General features: G+C 43.0%; 1 protein-coding gene and 1 pseudogene across 4 annotated transcripts in view; both read right to left on the reverse strand.

Moving 5' to 3' along the window:
• The window catches only part of LOC102915785 (T-cell ecto-ADP-ribosyltransferase 1-like), a 30,096-nt gene extending 12,467 nt beyond the window's left edge, over nucleotides 1-17,629 (reverse strand). The window contains exons 1-4 of one of the 4 annotated variants that reach the window (XM_042279364.2): nucleotides 17,553-17,629; nucleotides 13,527-13,595; nucleotides 12,357-13,086; nucleotides 10,358-10,747 (exon numbers count right to left, since the gene is read on the reverse strand). In XM_042279364.2, coding sequence (XP_042135298.2) covers nucleotides 10,683-10,747; nucleotides 12,357-13,086; nucleotides 13,527-13,595; nucleotides 17,553-17,558 — 870 coding nt within the window. In that variant the 5' untranslated portion in view covers nucleotides 17,559-17,629 and the 3' untranslated portion in view covers nucleotides 10,358-10,682. Of the gene's footprint in view, nucleotides 1-10,357; nucleotides 10,748-12,356; nucleotides 13,087-13,526; nucleotides 13,596-17,204; nucleotides 17,429-17,528 lie in introns of those variants that run through there. The other 3 variants (XM_076548478.1, XM_042279379.2, XM_076548483.1) reach the window with 3 other exon arrangements.
• Nucleotides 374-1,196, reverse strand: LOC121830213 (T-cell ecto-ADP-ribosyltransferase 2 pseudogene; annotated as a pseudogene).
• Nucleotides 17,630-18,560: the final 931 nt, after the last annotated feature.

Here is an 18,560-nt window from a genome sequence, read left to right on the forward strand (position 1 = left end):
TGGTGTCTTTGCTTGATTAGAATGAGACATGTGGTCAAGGGAAGAAGAGAGAACCAAGGCCACACAGAATAATGGGTATACAGCCATAAAGATCCCTAATATGGGCCAGCATTGGTTTGAAAATATGAAAAAATACCCACTGATGGCACTTCTCACTCCTCACAGGGCTGGACCTGGTAGTAGCGTTTTCCTGAAGTCCCTCACTTTGTTCAAACATTCCTGATACACCGTCACTGAAGTATGTGCTCCTTGGCTTTTCCACAGCTACCCTTCATCCTTCTAGGCACCCTCACCATGTGTATAGTCTACCAGGTGTCTTCTGGTAGGGGACACCACCCCCTCTTCCATTTCATGATGTCCCCCACTAGCTCCACCTCTAACACAGACACAGACTCACCTGAGCTGCTGAAATGACTGTTATTGGTAGAACGGCTATTGAAGTTGCTCTTCTCTCTTTGGGGGGAGTGCAGAGAAATTTTGTTATACCCTTTTCCACTTGCTGTTAAGGTGTAATTGTGATATCCTTCCTATCCTGAAATTAATATCTCCTCTCATTCAGGTTTGTGAAAAAATGCTTTTATATAAACCCCCAAGCAGGTTTTGATGATAAACAGTGTCCCACGAACATGACCAAAACCATAGAGAGCTACCATCTCTTCCAAAGATGAGGAAGCGAACTGCCCACATCGTACAGAGCCCTCCCCTCTGATGCCATGGTAAACACTGTAACACTTACTGTTACTCAGAAGCTGAAGAGCTCTCGTTACGTAGTAATGGGAAGCCTTTTACCAGGATTTTTCTTGAATTCTCTAACAGCTCCATTAAAACTTTCGTAAATTTTTCCCGGTGTAGGCCACTAAAGCCGTTCCGTGGAAATCTTGGAAAACTTTGGGATTGCTCATTGTCTTTTTTATCTTCTTACATAATTTCTCTGCCATTTCCCACTCACGTTTTAAATCCCCATTCATGTTGAAGTCTTCTTGTAACAACTGGGGTGCTTTTCTCTCCATGTCTTCAACACAGCCCTCATACTGATCATCAAATGCATTGGGAGCCATGTCCAGGTCGGAAGGCTCAGTCAGGCCTGTCACCTGAAAGAGAGAAGTAGGTTCTTTGTTGCTCGATAAATTTGCTAAGTTATCAGCATGTGCTGGGTGCTGTCTGGAGCCTACAGCATGAGATGTAGCATATGCCATCCTCACACATGGCACATGCATGAACACAGTCTCATTATGGACATTATAAGGAATGCAGAAAGGTAAGACTGAGATCTCTGATTCTTTTGTATTTACAGATACATTTTTTACTTCTTTATTCAATCAAATGTTTAGTCCATATACAAAAAAAACCAGGCCTCATCATGACATTTTCATACATGTTTATCATTGTGTTTTGTTCACATTGAGCCACAAACAACCTTCCCCTTACTGATATTAATTTTACATCACTTCTTCAAGATTTGTGCTGTCTACCGTCATCTAACTGCATACTCAACCCTGGGAACAGTAATATCACAAAGACATGGGCAGGGGAAAGCAAGGTCAACAGGATGTGGGTTGAGAATATTACCTGCTGGGTGAGAAACCAAGTCAGGAGGAACGTGTGAACTTTTGAGTCTAGAAGAGAAGTCATCTTCAACTTCAAGAACATCTGCAAGCAAATACTGGACAATGAAAGTGGGATCCTACTCAGTTCCTACCAGAGCAAGTCTGGCCCAGAACCTCTCTGGCTTCCTCTCTTGCCATGTGTTCCCTTCTGCACATGGCAATGGCTTCCCTGACATTGTGATAGAGAAGATTGTGATTCAGCCAGGAAAACCCTAACTAGTCAGCACTTTCATGATATTTAGATTTTCTGGCTGTCAGACTGTGAACTGAATAAGCACCTTTACTTTATAAACTTTCCGTCATCAAGCATTTTGTGATAGTAATAAACACAAACTGAGGAGAAAGCTCAGTGGGTAAAGAACTTGCCTTGCAAACAAAGACCTGAGTTTGATCCCAAGAACCCATGGGGAAAAAGCAGGTGTGATGACAGGCACTTGTATTCCAGCACCGGGAGGTGGAGAGCGATTGGTCCCTGAGATCCCCAAGACTCACTGGATAGCCAGACCAGCCTGCTAGGTGTGTCCCAGGCCTGTGAGAGACCATGTCTTTACCAAAATTGTGTACTGTGCCAGAGGAATGACACCAGAGATTGTCCTCTGACTTCCACATGCATGTACCAAACACATGTATGTGCCACACCAGTACATATGCCCACACATGTGTGTGTACACACACACACAAAAGAGAAAAACAAAAAGGAAGGAAGCAGACTAGCACAACCAGCCTTATTATTAGTTGTATCTTATGAGAATGTATTGTTTTCACTACTCTTTGAGGAGTGGATATACTAAATATACACTGAACAGCAAGTCAATGAACAAGAAGGGAGGTCACCCTTGTTGGTGTGGATCTTCCACTTCATTTTTGCCTAGGACTTTTGGAAAATCATGAAAACTCTCTCCAACACTTATCTAAGCTGTTGTCTTACTGTCCACAGAATTTTGACTTAGTCCAGCCTGATAATCCTCTCCCCACACTTTGAGAATGGCAGAATGGAGCTGCATGCTGTGACTGACCAGTTGCTCTTGGGAAGGCTGGGACTCCCAGCTCCTCCACAGCTTGGCTTCTCCTGCCCTGACCCTTTAGGGGGCACTGTAGAAACAACAGACCTAGGAGTTCAGCACTGCAGTGAAGGTTCCCACCTTCTGTACATCCTCAACTTTCGAAAATTATTAATTATTGTAAAATAACTATATTCTGCTATGCAAGATATCTTTCTATAAAATCTTAAAGTCCTCCTAGACAACCAGTTATGGCAGCACACACCTATAATCGCAGCTCTTGGAGGGGGAGACAGGGGCATCCTGAGTCCCAGGCAAGTTTATGATGGAATGGGACTCTGAAAACACAAAGGGAAAATTAAGGTCTGTTTGGACAGCATATAAACACAAGCAATCCTTTGGCTTGTGTACAGCCTGAGCCATTTAGCATCCTGCTGATTAACCAAAAAGGCTATGATAGTTTGGTTGTGTAAGTAGCTTTCTAGAAACTTGTTACCAACAGAGACTTCTGGACCTCAGTCTCAACGTCATGAGTTTAGCATTTCTAATGAGCTTCTTTGTTAATTTTGACAAAATTTGCTTAAAAGAAAAGAATTATTTTTCTTGTTTTTTCTAGTGTGTATGCATACATGCCCTGGTGTTGGAGGTTATATACACCTGAGAGCAGATGCCCTCTGAGGCCAGAGTATCAGATCCTCTGGAGCTGGAGTTCAGGCACCTGTGAGCTGCCTGGCATGGGTGATGAAACTGAACTTTGATCCCACTACAACAGCAAGTATGTGCTCTAACCAGTGAGCAATCCCTCCAGCCCACAGTTTGATTTTGAGGAAGTCCAGCATGGATTCCAGTTGTTCAGTGCTGTGGATTGAACCCAGGACGTTGTGAATGCCAGGCTAGCACCTTTCCACTGAGCTATAGCCAGCTGAACAGTGAAGCCTCTTTGCATAGCACACATCTCCACATTCTAGCTCTTTCTCTGGCCTCAGTTAGAAACACCCCTTTTCTTGTCTTAAAACTTAAACTTTAAAGTTCTGTTTTGATGAGGGCAATTTTGACAAACTCCAGATGGCAGTGTCAATAGAGAGCGGTCCTGTAGGGTTGGTGGGTCAGCACAGGGATTTTCACATTTCGACTCCTTGTTCATCTCACTGGTATTAGGAGCTACTCTTTGGTCCAAACAGCTTTACTTGCAAATGTTCATTGTGTAGTGTAGCTGGAGTTTTCTCCAGTCCTGCCTGGCTCACAGTCAGGAGAAATCTCTCTCACCTGCCAATCCTGCAGCCGCTTAGACCCAATCGAGTAAACACACAGAGACTTATATTGCTTATATATTGTTTGGCCGCAGCAGGCTTCTTGGTATCTAGTTCTTATATCTTAAATTAACCCATTTCTATTAGTCTATAAGTTTCCACATGGCTCGTGGCTTACCGGTACCTTACATCTTGCTTCTCATGGCAGCAGCTGGCAGCATTTCTCTGACTCAGCCTTCCACTTTCCAGCATTCTCCTCTCTCCTTGTCCTGCCTATACTTCCTGCCTGGCTACTGGCCAATCAATGTTTTATTTATTAACCAATCAGAGCAACACGTTTAACATACAGAACATCCCACAGCAGTGCAGTGTGTTGTTGGTCAAGTCCAAGGCCTCTGGCCACCAGCACACTAACATTGGATCCCCACAGAAACACCCCACACATGCCACTGTTGCCCAGAATCATGTAGACCATGTGGTCATGGCTCTACAGGACCAGTCTTTTCCCATATTCCAGCAGGTCATAGATGGAGTAGATAGATGTTGTGTTGTGACAGCTCAAAGCTCTGCATGTGTATCTGATTGACTGGAGAGTTGGTCAGTCTCAGGTGAGGGGTGGGACCTGCTCTCCCTCCCCTGTGGTGAAGGGTGGGGCCCTCTTTCCCAAGTGTGGGGAGCCAGCTCTCCTATTAGGGGCAGAGCCATCTTCCCCATGCCAGGGTCATCCAGGTCTGTTATCCCAAGACCAGCTAAGGATGAAGTCAGCTCTCCCTGACCAGTGAGAAGAAGGCCCAGCACAACAAGACCCTTGTGCTAAATTCATGGTTCAACACATGGTTCACTTGGGCCCCTATGGTAACACAGGTGACAGACATCAATAAAGACCACATCTGTGGCAGGACCATGGACCCAGACATGGCCATCAGTAGTACCTTGGGCTTGGATGTCACCATGGCACCAGTTGGCAGCATGAGCCTCTCAGATTGGCATGGGCGCAGCAGCAGCAAGATTCCTGGACTCCAATATGGTACCAGGTGGTGGTAGAAACCCTGAGCAGTCTCACAGACCCCTGATGGCAATAGGAGCCACAGATCTCAACAGAGACCCAGACATTTCCCTGACAACAACTCAGGCTGGATGTCAACATAGCCTGCATGACATACAGCAACCCCTCCCTCTCCATTTTCCTGGTCCTCACAACAGATTGAGGTCTCAGGCATCTGCCCAGATCCTGTGCATCTGCGGCTATCATTGTTAGTAACCTGAGTCACAGACATTGACACTGACCCTGGCTGTGGTGGGTCACGGACTGAGACATGGTACTCAGCTGCAGCCATGACCCAGATGACTCTATGGCCATGGGTCACATATGGTGACCACTCAGCATGGCCACTCAGGTGGGCATGGTTCTTGCAGCTGCACAACCCTCAGACCCTAACATGGTCACAGAAAACCCAGAAGCTAGATATCCTTGTGGCTTTTGGTGAGAATGATATTCATGGATATCAAGTAGACCCTGTGTGCAGTGTGGCCACGAACCCAGACATGGGTCCCAGCAGCCTCTTGATCTCAGGTGTCAACATGGCTGCAGGTAACTGCATAGGTCATCAGAATGGCTCCCACCAGCTGCAAGGTGGCCCTTGAAAAACAACATGGACCCAGGTGGGGGCACAGACTTGATGCATCTGAATGGCAATCAGTGGTATCAAGAACCATGTATTCTATTTACCTTCCCAGAACTCTGAGGTCTCTATGTACAATGAAGATTCCAATCTGTCACTAATAGTTCAACTATTAATTATCAATGATTTCATTCATATGATCTATAGCCAATGGGGAATGGTGTAATGACTAAAAAATGCTATTTAGTGTTAAGCATCCATCTTGCTACCTAATAGCAATTTTAATCTGACTCCATTCCCTGGAAGATAACAACCCAGTAACCTCAAATCAGTGAGCACCCCACTGACCCAGAAATGTACACACACCCATGACCGTATCCTACATTATGATATGACTAGCTGCCTTTTTGGCTTCTGTAACCTGCTTATACCAGACACTCAAGGGCTATTCTTAGGATTCCTGTACTACCTAATCTTGACAGATCAAAACAGCTCTTGGTTGCTTGTGCAGATACTCAAGGCCTTCTTATGGTTTTCACATTTAAAAAGCCTTCCCTCATCCCCATCCCTCTTGGCTCAACAGTCTCTGGTTTTGCTCAGAGACGGTTGTCCTGCTAGCAGCTACAATACATTTAGCTGATTATAATTATAATCTCAATTGAGTCTATGGTTTTTTCCCAGGAGTCTCTTACTCTATAACATGGGGAGTTAGGGAAGTTTTATACACTTGGGCTAAACCCACTCAGGGTAAGTACAGGATATAGACTTCCTGACCCATTATGCCTCAAAATGGGCCTGTTTCATTTGCTGAGATGGCTCAGCAATTCTTGGTGAGTTAAGCTGACAACCTGAGTTTGATCCCTGGAAACTGCATAAAGGTGGAAGACAAGAGCCTATGTCACAGAGTGGCCCATGACCTCTAAACACATTTCAAGGCATGAAAACACACACACACACATCAGGCAATATAGTTATATGAAGTTTTAAAAATTAATGTGCTTATCCATGCCCTGAAAGATGATGAGAGTTATTGAAATAGGCTGACAGAGCTCAGTAGCGGGCTGTATTTCTGATGGGGTAGAGTAGGGGGTGGACTTTATCTAGGTCAGCCCTTACATTTATGGCCCACTCAATTTGTCCTGCAGGAGCATTTGTGAGAATTATACAACATGAACTTTTTCAATGGTATGAATGAGAACATCAGACCTCATGCTTGCTGTGGGATGTTCTGTACGCTGTGAATGTGTTGCTCTGATTGCTTGATAAATAAAAAGCAGATTGGCCACTATCCAGGCAGGAAGTATAAGCGGAGTAAACAAACAAGGAGAATTCTAGGAAGTTTGATTCAGGAGATGCCAGCCCACCGTCCATGTAGCAACATGTATTGGCACACAGGTAAAGTCATAGAAAATGTGGCAACATATAAATTAATAGGAATGGGCTGAGTTTAAATGTAAGAGCTAGCCAGTGGTAGGCCTGAGCTAATGGCCAAGCAGTTTTAATTAATATAAGCCTCTGAGCGATTATTTTATAAGTGGCTGTGGGGTCTGTGGGGCTGGGCAGGACAGGAGAAAACTTCAGCTACAAATGGTGCCCAAGGGCTCGAGTTTCCACCTGAAACCTGAGAATATTTAATAGGCAATTCTAAACAGAGCCAAAAGCAGGCTCCTGCTTCATGTCTCATGCAGGTGGTGAGGCACTGCAACATGCAGGCTTGAGGTACTCCATGGCGGGTTCTTGGTATGTGGGCTTGACCTGCAGCATGGCACATTCCCACTGAGTTACACAGAGGTTTCTGCAAGCTGCATATTAACTGCATGGTAGACTTAGCCTTTGCTAATACAGACCAAAAGAAAGAGAGAGAGAGAGAGAGAGAGAGAGAGAGAGAGAGAGAGAGAGAGAGAGAGAAAGAAAAGAAAGAAAGAAAGAAAGAAAGAAAGAAAGAAAGAAAGAAAGAAAGAAAGAAAGAAAGAAAGAAAGAAAGAAAGAAAGAAAGAAAAACAGTTTTTGGGCTACATACTGCTGGATGGAAGCATAGACCCACTGCCTCCCAGAGTCAGTGGACAGCCTGGTTCTCAGAGCTGAGGTAAATGTAGTTCCACCATGTTGGGAAGCTGAGATGGCAGAGCTAGCAGCCAAAGCTGCCATTTCAGACCTAGTAATGCTGCAGTTTAAAGCAATAAATTCACAATAAGACAGATTCAGATGGAACAAAACTTCAAATTGTTTACAGTGTGTGTAAAAATGTACATCAGCTTGGAAGAGAGAAGAAAATGAATATAGAATATATAGTTATATAAAGAGATAGTTTTTAAAAATAAAGTCTTTAAAGAAACAGTAAAGTTAGTATAAAAAAATAAGTAACATAAAGATGGATATTACATAGAGAATCTGGATTGTGTTGTCTTTGATATTTTTAACTGCAGAAAGACATTTGATTGTAAAGGCTGCTCAGTTAAACCAATATGTATATTTTAGAGGTATTTCGACTTCAAAATTTGGATCTAAGGATATGTTCCTTTGGTAAAGAAGCTCTGCTTTTATTTCCACAGAAATCAAGGGAATATGAATTTGTTCCAGTTTAAGATGGAACAGATTTGATCAAGCATGACCTCATGAACCTTCACAGATGGTACTTATCAATAAAGGTTACAGTTGGTCTTCCCAGAACTTGACCATTATCTCGAATTTTCTCAGGATCCCCATAAGACTACAGCACCCACTATCAGCAGGAAACAGCCTAGAAAACTACACCCACATTCCCTAAAAAATGGATTGTGGATATTTGTCTTTGTTTAGCTTGTTGGTTACAAATTGTTGTTGGTCATAGTCAATCTCTTTCTAAAAGAAGAAAGGGGGATATGGTATAGAAATGTAGAATGTAGATATGATAGGTTAAAAGGGTAGATTAGTGAACCTACTTTTAAAGAGCAACAACTTCCAGGTCCTTGGCTCGTTGCATGAGTTGGCTGTTTGAATCCTGGGACCTATGCAGGGACGCTTGGCTCAGTCTGGGAGGGGGGGACTGGACCTGGCTGGACTGAGTCTACCAGGTCGATCCCGGTCCTCGGGGGAGACCTTGATCTGGAGGAGGTGGGAATGGGGGGTGGGGTGGGGGGAGGGGGAGGGGCGGGAGAGTGGGAGAACAGGGGAATCTGTGGCTATTATGTTGAACTAAATGATGTTGTAAAATAAATTTACTAAAAAAATAAAAAATAAATAAAAAACAACAACAACAACAACTTCTTTAAAAATGTTTTACATTGCTATGGATTTTAGTTTATTGATACAAACTTAAAGTTAATTTTGTTACACTGTATGTATATTTCTACACATTTGAAGTATTATATTTATGTAACTCATTTAAATTGTAATGGATAATTAAGAAATGCAGATTAATAATTAGTTTCCTATCATAGTAAAAATTATAGTCATGTTAAGTTTTCTTGATATACATAGATATATTTCAATTAGGTAGGTACTTTTCAAACACTTCAAAGACCTATATAATATGGCATTTAAAATGTTTTAAAACTGTAGACTTTCTGGACAGTGAAACACGTTTGATCCTGGCAGCACCGATTTACTTCAAAATAAAGATGGGTGTCAAAGACACTCTATATGAAGTTTATCTTCTTCTTGGCAAAAATAGCCATTTGAGCAAGAAACTGTTCTCGCCTGGACTGCTTGACAACACATTGTATCAACTGGACATGCAGGACCCAAGGAAGATGACCACTGAACTGTGCAAGGCAAAATGGTCCTTCAGGTTCCTGCTTCACAGAAGAAAGAGTCAGATATTCTACAGGACACAGAGAGAAGTGAATGAGAGACTCTAGGCCTATGGGCTGAAAATGGATGCCCCAACAATGCAGAAGAACTTTGGGTGACTGTGTAGGCAGCCAGCTATCTCTGTCACTCTAGATTTTTGGAAGTTGCTTACAATACACTTCTTGTTACTCAGGTAATATCATATCCTTCTGAGGTCTTTGATATAGTTGAAGACTAGATAATTATAGTTATGGTTTTCCCTGGTTATAATAAAGGATAAGTTAGATATAAAATTTTGACTCACAAACATAGGGTAGACAAAATATTTTTTTAATTTTAAAAAATACAAATAGACTAGATATTGTAACTGTAATTCTTGCTTGATAACTGTTTATTATATGTAATTTTACTATGTTAAAGTTAAGCCCTTCCTTTTTGATTAGACAGAAAAAGGAGGTGCTGTGAGATGTTCTGTATGCTACGAACGTGTTGCTCTGATTGGTTGATAAATAAAAAGTTGATTGGCCACTAACCAGGCAGGAAGTACAGGCGGGATAAACAGACAAGGAGAATTTTGGGAACAGGAAGGCTGAGTCAGGAGATGATAGATAACTGTCCAAGGAGCAGCATGTAATGGCACACAGGTAAAGCTACAGAAAATGTGGAGACATACGGATTAACAGAAATAGGTTGAGTTTAAATGTAGAAGCTAGTCAGTGGTAGACCTGAGCTAATGGCTGAGCAGTTTTAATTAATATAAGCTTCTGAGTGTTTGTTTTATAAGTGGCTGTGGGGTCTGTGGGGCTGGGCAGAACCGGAGAAAGCTTCAGATACAAACGCCTTAGGAGAGGTTCTCAAACAAATAATTCAACCTATAGAAATACCTAGTCACGCTGGGTGGTGGTGGTGCACACCTTTAATCCCAGCACTCGGGAGGCAGAGCCAGGCAGATCTCTGTGAGTTTGAGGCCAGCCTGGGCTACCAAGTAAGTTCCAGGAAAGGTGCAAAGCTACACAGAGAAACCCTGTCTCAAAAAAAAAAAAAAAAAAAAAGAAAGAAAGAAAGAAAGAAAGAAAGAAAGAAATAACTAGTCACAGAAATCAAGGTGTGGTTATAAATGGTTTATTTCCTAGATTGTAACATTCATCAAATAATACATGCATTAAAACTGTTACTGCTGACCATGCAGACAAACACTGCTCTTTGACGATAGCAAAGTGTCAAAGGGTAGTAAATTTGAAGTCAGAGCATAAAATTTCACCCACAGACCCAGTAGTTTTGTTGGGTGTCTATGGAAGTCGTGAATGCTAAAGTAGATATACCCAAAATGATCGCACCCTTCATTCTACCATAGACCTTAGAGAACCACCAAGTTCTTGCCCCTGGGCCTCCCTTCAATACTCAGACCCATGAACGGCAGGCAGAAGAGGGCTACAGCTCAGTGAGAGGAAGCATCTGGACCAGGAGACCAGGTAGCACCACAAGCAGCAGGGTTGCTGTAGATGGGAGGAGAAAGGAAGGTTTCACTTGAGAAATCTCAAGACAGGGATAGCTCCCCTAGACATTCAGAACTTTGCACCCAGATCAAAATCCAAGAGAGCAGGCTCTAGGGGGCCAGCACGCTTGGCTAGACTCTTCTGGCTCCCTCAGGATTCCTAAAGGACTCAAGTACCAGGAGGTGAGCAAACTATTGGATCCCCACCACTTCCAGGGTCCTGTGCTCTAAGACACTGACTGGGGATAAAAGCTTTTCCTATCCAGAGTCCTCCTAGCTGTCTAGGGAGCCCAACAGGATTTTCTTCTTCACCCAAGAAGAGGTTTCTGGGTCTGAACCTTCTGAAAGTCCATTGTTGCAGCAATGGGAATTGCTTCTATGCCAGCTGGTGTGAACTAGAACCTACCTGTGGCTCTCAGCCTTCCTGCACTAGACAGCAACCATTTGCCCCAGAATGGCAGCATCTTTCTGACTGAATTGTGGATCTGGGTAGGGGTCATGGTTTCCTTGGGCTTGATATAAATTCCAAATTTCTCTATGCAAATGCATGAAGCCCCTGTGATCACTTCTGTACTTCCACTTCCTACTCCAAAGAAACCCAAAGTGTTAGAGCTAATTAGATCTAAGAATGCTCTGTACTCAGTAGTTTAACTGTAGCTCATTTCAGGTTCTCCCTGGCCTCTCAGTCAAACTGAAATTCCTAGGATAACATTTAGTGGGGCCTGGTTGTAATTAAGTAATTCAGACACTGTGCAGATCCTGAGTGGTGGGCACAGGAGACAAGGTCTCTAGAGTGTGAGCAAGTGATTTTCCTGTGGATGTCAAGACCCACACCATTATGAGTTCAGATCAGATATAGGAAATGTGTACATGGTTCTTCATATGTTAAAATAAAAACCATTTGTACAATGATATCTATATTCCAAGTCATATGTCTTGAATGTCTCTCTCTTAATTCTCAACTAATACTGCTAGAATATTTGTCATTTTGGTCTATATCATTCAAATGAGGAAACAGATGCATGGATATCTGATAACTTGACAAGAGTCACAGAGCTAGTGATGTTTGAACCAGATTGCCAGGTAGTCTGATTCCAAACCTATGACAGAGAACATGATACAGTAATTTTTTCTGAAAGTATTATGGAAGGATTACTATAATAAGTGATACTTGAAACGTAACCACCTTTTCTTGAAAGGTATTCACCAAACTAAAATTGATGATGTCTTTGCTTGCATAGAATGAGACATGTGGTGAAATGATGAAGAGAGATCCAAGGCCACAAGGAATGATGGGTATACAGCCTCAGAGACCTCCAAACATGGGGAAGCTTTAGTTTGAAAGGATAAATACCCACTGATGGAACTTCTCACTCCTTATAGGGCTGGGCCTGGTAATAGCATTTTCCTGAAGTCCCTCACTGTGTTCAGTCATTTCTTATACACCTGCACTGAGGTGTGTGCTCCTTGGCTTTACCAATGCTACCCCTCATCAGTCTAGGCACCCTCGCCATGTGCAGGTCTACTGGGTGTCTTCTGGTAGGGATCACCCTCTCCTCCATTTCATGATGTCCCCACCAGCTCCACCTCTCACACAGACCCAGACTCACCTGAGCTGCTGAAATGGCTCTTGTCGGTAGAACCGCTGTAGAAGCAATTGAAGCTGCTTTTCCCTCTTTTAGGGGAGTGCAGAGAAATTTTGTCAGACCCTTTTCCACTTGCTATTACGGTGACACTGTCATATACTTCATATACTGGAATTAACACCTCCTTTTGTTTAGGTTTGTAGGAAAATTCAGTTATGTTAGCCCCCAAGCAGGTTTTGATGGTAAACAGTGTCCCAGTAGCACCATTAAAGTCAACATAAGCTACTGTTCTGTTGAAAGATGAGGAACCGAAATGCCCAAACCGCACAGAGCCCTCCCCACTGTAATGAAACTTGTTCTTGCTGCCTCTGTAAACTGAGTAACAACTCTGGTTACTCAGAAGCTGAAGGGCTCTTGTTAGATAGTAATGGAAGGCCTTGTAATGGAAGTTACTGGGATTTTTCTTGAATTCTCTAACAGCTGTGTGAAAATTGTTGAGGGCGTGCCCAGTGTAAGCCACTACAGCTGTTCCGTGGAAGTCATGAAAACCTTTGGGATACTTCACTGTCTTTTTTTTCTTTTTCCATTCTACCTCTGCCTTTACCCACTCATGTTTTAATTCCTCATTCATGTTGAAGTCTTCTTGTAACAGCTGGGGTGCTTTTCTCTCCATGTCTTCAACACAGCCCTCATACTGATCATCAAATGCATCGGGAGCCATATCCAGGTCGAAGAACTCAGTCAGGCCTGTCACCTGAAAGAGAGAAGTGGGTTCTATTTACTCACCAAGTTTGCTAAGTTTAATACACTGGGTGCTGTCTGGAGCCGACAGCATGAGATGTCACATATTACATCCTCACACGTGGCACATGCATGGACACAATCTCATTATGTTATACGGGGTGAAGAAAGGCAAGGCTGAGGTGTCTGATTCTTTGTGTTTATGGATACTACAGTTTTCTTCTTTATTCAATCAAATTTTTAATCAGCATACAAAATAACAGGTTTATGATGAAATTTTCATATTCATATATCAGTGTACATTGCTCATAATCACACAACCTTCCCCCTACTGATATTATATATACACTACTTCTTCAAGATTCATGCCTCTACTATACTCAACCCTGGGAACTGTAATATCACAAAGATATGGGAAAGCAGGACCAACAGAGCATGGGTTGAGAATCTTACCTGCTGGGTTAACAACCAAGTCAGGAGGATCACATGAACTTTTGTTGTCATCTTCAAGTTCAAACACAGCTGCAAGGAAATACAAGACAATGAAAGAGGGGTACACACAGTATTATAACAGTCTGTTGATGGATCAGCTCTGGGTCATTGACTTAATCCTTATTTCACATCTGGAGTCCAGGCTCCTGCTCACACTGCTCCCACAAAGGCTTACCAACACTCTGTGAACAGCTCTTCTTAGATCCCTTACCACAGATGAGGCAACTCATATCCTCTCTCCCCAGTAAGGAGCTACAATCAATCAATCCTGGTAACACACAGAGGTATGTAGCGTGTAGACTGCCAGGGAGAAAGAGGCCATATTTTGACAGTCTTAGGCCCTGATGTTTTACTCACACACATACTTGTATTCTCCATATTAGATTAACTTGTGGCCCACACTCAGCTAGTTACTTTTGAATGTCTTTTATTGCTCTCAGTATTTTCTATGTTCTATCATTTGGATATGTTTGTCCTACAAAAATCCCCAGTGTGGCCATATGAAGATGGGGAAACCTTTAAGAGGTGAGGTCTACTGGGAAGTGACCAGGTCCTGGAGGACATCACCATCAGAAGAGATCATTCAGTCTTGTGGGATCCTACACAGTTCCTGCAAGAGCAAGTCTTGCCCCAGAACCTCTCTGGCTTCCTCTCTTGCCATGTGTTCCCTTCTGCACATGGCAATGGATTCTCTGATAGTGTGATAGAGAATATTGCCATTCTTCTAGGAAATCCCTAAACATTTAGCACGTTCATATTTAGACTTTCCAGCTATTAGACTGTGAACAGAGTAAGCACCTTTGCTTTATAAACTTTCCATCATCAAGCATTTTGTGATAGTAATAAACACAAACAGAGGAGAAAGATTAGGGTGTAAAGTACTTGACTTGCAAAAATAGACCTGAGTTTCATCCTAAGAATCCACGGGGAAAAGTAAGTATGATGACATGCACTTGTATTCCAGCACCACGAGGTCGAGAAAGAAGGGTCCCTGAGATTCTCAAGACTCACTGGACAGCCAGACCAGTCTGCTTGGTGAGTCTCAGGCCTGTGAAAGACCCTGTCTTTATGAAAATTGTGTACAGTGCCTAATGACACCAGTGATTGTCCTCTGACTTGCACATGCGTGTACCCTCATACATGCATGTTTCCACACAGGTGCCTATGCCCACACATGTGCATGTACAGACAAAAAAGAAGAGAAAAATAAAAAGGAAAGAAGCAGACTAACATAACCAACCTTATTACTAATTATATCTTATGAAAATGTAAGATTTTCACTACTCTTTGAAGGTTGGAGAGTTAAGTATACACTGAATGTCTGTTCAAGCAATGAGAAAGAAGGTCACCCTGTTATAGTGGAACCATTCCTTCATTCCTGCCTATGGCTTTTTGCAAATCATGAAAAGTCCCCCCACACTTATCTAAGCCTGTTGTGTTACTCTCCACAGAATTTTGACCTAGTCTGTCAAGATAATCCTCTCCCAACACCTTGAGAATGGCAGAATGGAGCCGCATGCTGTGGCTGACCAGTTGCTCTTGAGAAGGCAGGGACTCCCAGCTCCTCCACAGCTTGGCTTCTCCTGCCCTGGGCTTTTAGGGGGCACTGTAGAAAGAACAGACCTAGGAGTTCAGCACTGCAGTGAAGGGTCCCACCTTCTGTACATCCTCAACTTTAAAAAATTATTAATTATTCTAAAATAACTATCATCAGCTGCATAAGATATCCTCCCTAAATTCTTAAAGTCCTTCTAGACAACCAGTTATGGCAGCACACACCTATAATCCCAGCCCTTGGGATTTGGAGGTGAGGGTATCCTGGGGCCCAGGCCAGTTTAGGATGTAATGGGACTCTGAGGACCCAAATAAAGAAAAAATTAACCTCTGCCCAGAAATAGAAACACAGGTGAATTTTTTGGCCTCGAGTACATCCTGGAGCCACCTAGAATTTAGCTTCTTATTCAAAATGGTTTCTGAAGTTTGGTTGTATCAGAAGTTCTCTGGAAACTTGTCACCAACAGAGACTTCTGGACTCCAGCTCAAACTCATTCACTTAGTATTTCTAATTGGCTACTTTGTTAATTTTGACATAATCTGTTTTTTTAAAAAGCTTTCCTTTTCTTCTTTTTAGTAACATGTATGCATGCATGTCCTGGAGTTGGCCGGTATGTGCACATGAGTGCAGATGCTTACGCTCCGAGGTCAGAGGTGTCAGACCGTGTGTAGCTGGAGTTACAGGCACTTGTGAGCTGCCTGACATGGGTGATGGAACTGAGCTCTGATCCCACAGCAAGAGGAAGTACTTGTTCTAACCATTGCACCATTTCCCAGCTCAAAATTTACTTTTGGGGGAAGTACTACCTAGCATAAGATTCCAATTAATCGGTGCTGAGGATTGAACCCAGAATGTTGTGCATGCCAAGCCAACACCTTTCACTGAGCTACACCCAGCTGGACAGTGAAGCCTCTTTACATAGCACACATCTCCACATTCTCGCTCTTCCTCCAGCCTCAGCTAGAACCACCCCTTTTCTTGTCTTAAAACTTAGGCTTCAAAGCTCTGTTCTGAAGTCAGGAAGTCTGACAAATCCCATGTGCAGGTACCAAGAGAAAGCAATCCTGTAGGGTTAGTGGGTCAGCAGAAGGACTTTCTCATTCAGGAGGCTTGGCTCAGCCAGCCTGGAGTAAACTTCCAATTCTCTCCTCCCCTCCCTAGTTCCTCATGTGGTTGATCCAGATGTTTGCCTTTCACAGGACTGGTGTCTACTTCACTGTGGGACAGCTAAGAACAGCCTAGCTGTGCCTTATTGCCACCGATGCCCCTCACAACCCACATAGACTGAAGATATGCAACTTGAGTCTTTTCAGCCCCAGTATGAATTCCTGGAACTTGTGCCTGCCAATTAAAATTCCCCCTAGGAATCTGTGTAGCTACTTGGATCTCAAAAAAAAAAAAAAAAAAAAAAAAACCAGCCATCTCTCTCTCTTTTCCTTCATCCCCACCTCTCTTTCTTCACTCTCTCCCACTTTCCTTCCATCCTGCTTTATATCTGCATTCAATCTCCAAGTCCTACATTAAAAAATAATAAGCCTATGTTCCCAGTACATAGGAGATCTTGTGCAGGAGGACCTTGAGGTCTGAGTTAGACTGGGCCACACAGTAAGACCGTATCGTTTAAAACTCTTAAATTTAAAATGGACAAATAGAGCAAAGAAGAGGATAGAACCTAACATTTGCATGGATCTGGGAGGAAAATGGAATTAATTAAGCATATCCCTGTTCTGTTTCTAAAACCAGGAAAGAACACGAAGGTAAAAGTCTATATACATAAGAGACCATGTACACAGATGCCAGTTGCTTCCTACAGGACCTGGGAGGTAAATTGTGTGGTCCTGCATTATATTTCTAAGTCTCTAGAAATATTATAGCCTTATGTCTGTCCTTTCATTATCTGTATCTGCCTCCATCACCCTACATGGGCTATTTCTTGCCCAGAACTGACCATCTGGCTTTAACCTTGAGTCATAAACTTCCCCATACACACTACTACACCCACTGCAACCCTCAGATTTTCTCAGGGTCCCCTCGATTTTAGAGGTCTTCCCCTTCAGAAGACAGAGTTCAGAGTTGTCAGGTACCTGAGCAGGCCTTTGGTGGCTGGGTCTCTGGTCTCTTCTAAAATCAAGTGTTGCAGAAGGCAGTGCTGTGGCCTTTTATCCTCTTGACAATACACTTTCACTTTCAGATTAGATTCGAAAGGAAGCCAGAGAGTTTTTTATAGCTAGAGTTTTCCTGCCTGGCCCACAGTCAGAACAAATCTTTGTCACCCGCCAGTCCCACAGCCGCTCAGACCCAACCAAGTAAACACAGAGACTTATATTGCTTACAAACTGTATGGTCGTGGCAGGCTTCTTGCTAACTGTTCTTATAGCTTAAATTAATCCATTTTTATAAATCTATACCTTGCCACATGGCTTGTGGCTTACCGGCATCTTCACACGCTGCTTGTCCTGGGGGCGGCTGGCAGTGACTCTTTCTGCCTTCCTGTTTTTTCTTTTCTCCTCTCTGTTAGTCCTGCCTGTACTTCCTGCCTTGCCACGGGCCAATCAGTGTTTTATTTATTGACCAATCAGAGCAATTTGACATACAGACAATCCCACAGCAGTTTATGAACTACTTAAGCTAGGTATGTTGTACTTTGTTAGTATACTGTAGTGAATACCTCTTCGACCTATGACCTTGAAGTACCAGGACCTAGGGTGTAGCCTTGTGGCCTAGCTGAAGCTGAGGGGCACATATGTCTGGTCCTATATCTCCATTGCAGCTTTGCATGGTGTGGATTCACTCGAGTGGCAGAAGCAGTGTGTGGCAGGACATAAGCCTTCCAGGGCCTATTCTGTTTAGCCGATTTTCCTCCCCACTATAATTTCTAAATAAATAGTTTCTTTATCAGGATCTGTGGATTATCTGCTATACTATACCTTTCTATTCTCCATCATTTTTGTTTTTTGTTTTGTTTTTGTTTTTTGAGATAAGGTCCCATTAGCCCGGATTGGCCTCTTCATGGCTGTGTAGCTGAGGGTGACATCAACTCCTGATTCTCTTTCCACTAAACTAGATTTATTGGTGTAAAAATAGAACCCAGGACCTGGTGCTGCTTGGCAATCACTCTAACAACCAAACTGCATCCCTTTGTCTGTACCAAAATGAGCCAGGACATTTCATTTATTCCCCACAGGACTGCTGTGTGTGTGTGTGTGTGTGTGTGTGTGTGTGTGTGTGTGTGTGTGTGTCTTATGTGTGTATGTTGTGTTTTGTTTTGTGTTCATGTTTGAGAGAGAGAGAGAGAGAGAGAGAGAGAGAGAGAGAGAGAGAGAAAGAAAGAAAGAGAGAGAGGTGGGGGCTAGATAGAGGAGAAAGTAGAAGTTGGTTGACCTTTGGCCTACACACCAAATTTACAAATTACATGAACACCTGTTGTGGTGGCTCACATC

The sequence above is a fragment of the Peromyscus maniculatus genome, chromosome 1 (assembly GCF_049852395.1).
Source record: "Peromyscus maniculatus bairdii isolate BWxNUB_F1_BW_parent chromosome 1, HU_Pman_BW_mat_3.1, whole genome shotgun sequence".
Classification (NCBI taxonomy): Eukaryota; Metazoa; Chordata; class Mammalia; order Rodentia; family Cricetidae; genus Peromyscus; species Peromyscus maniculatus.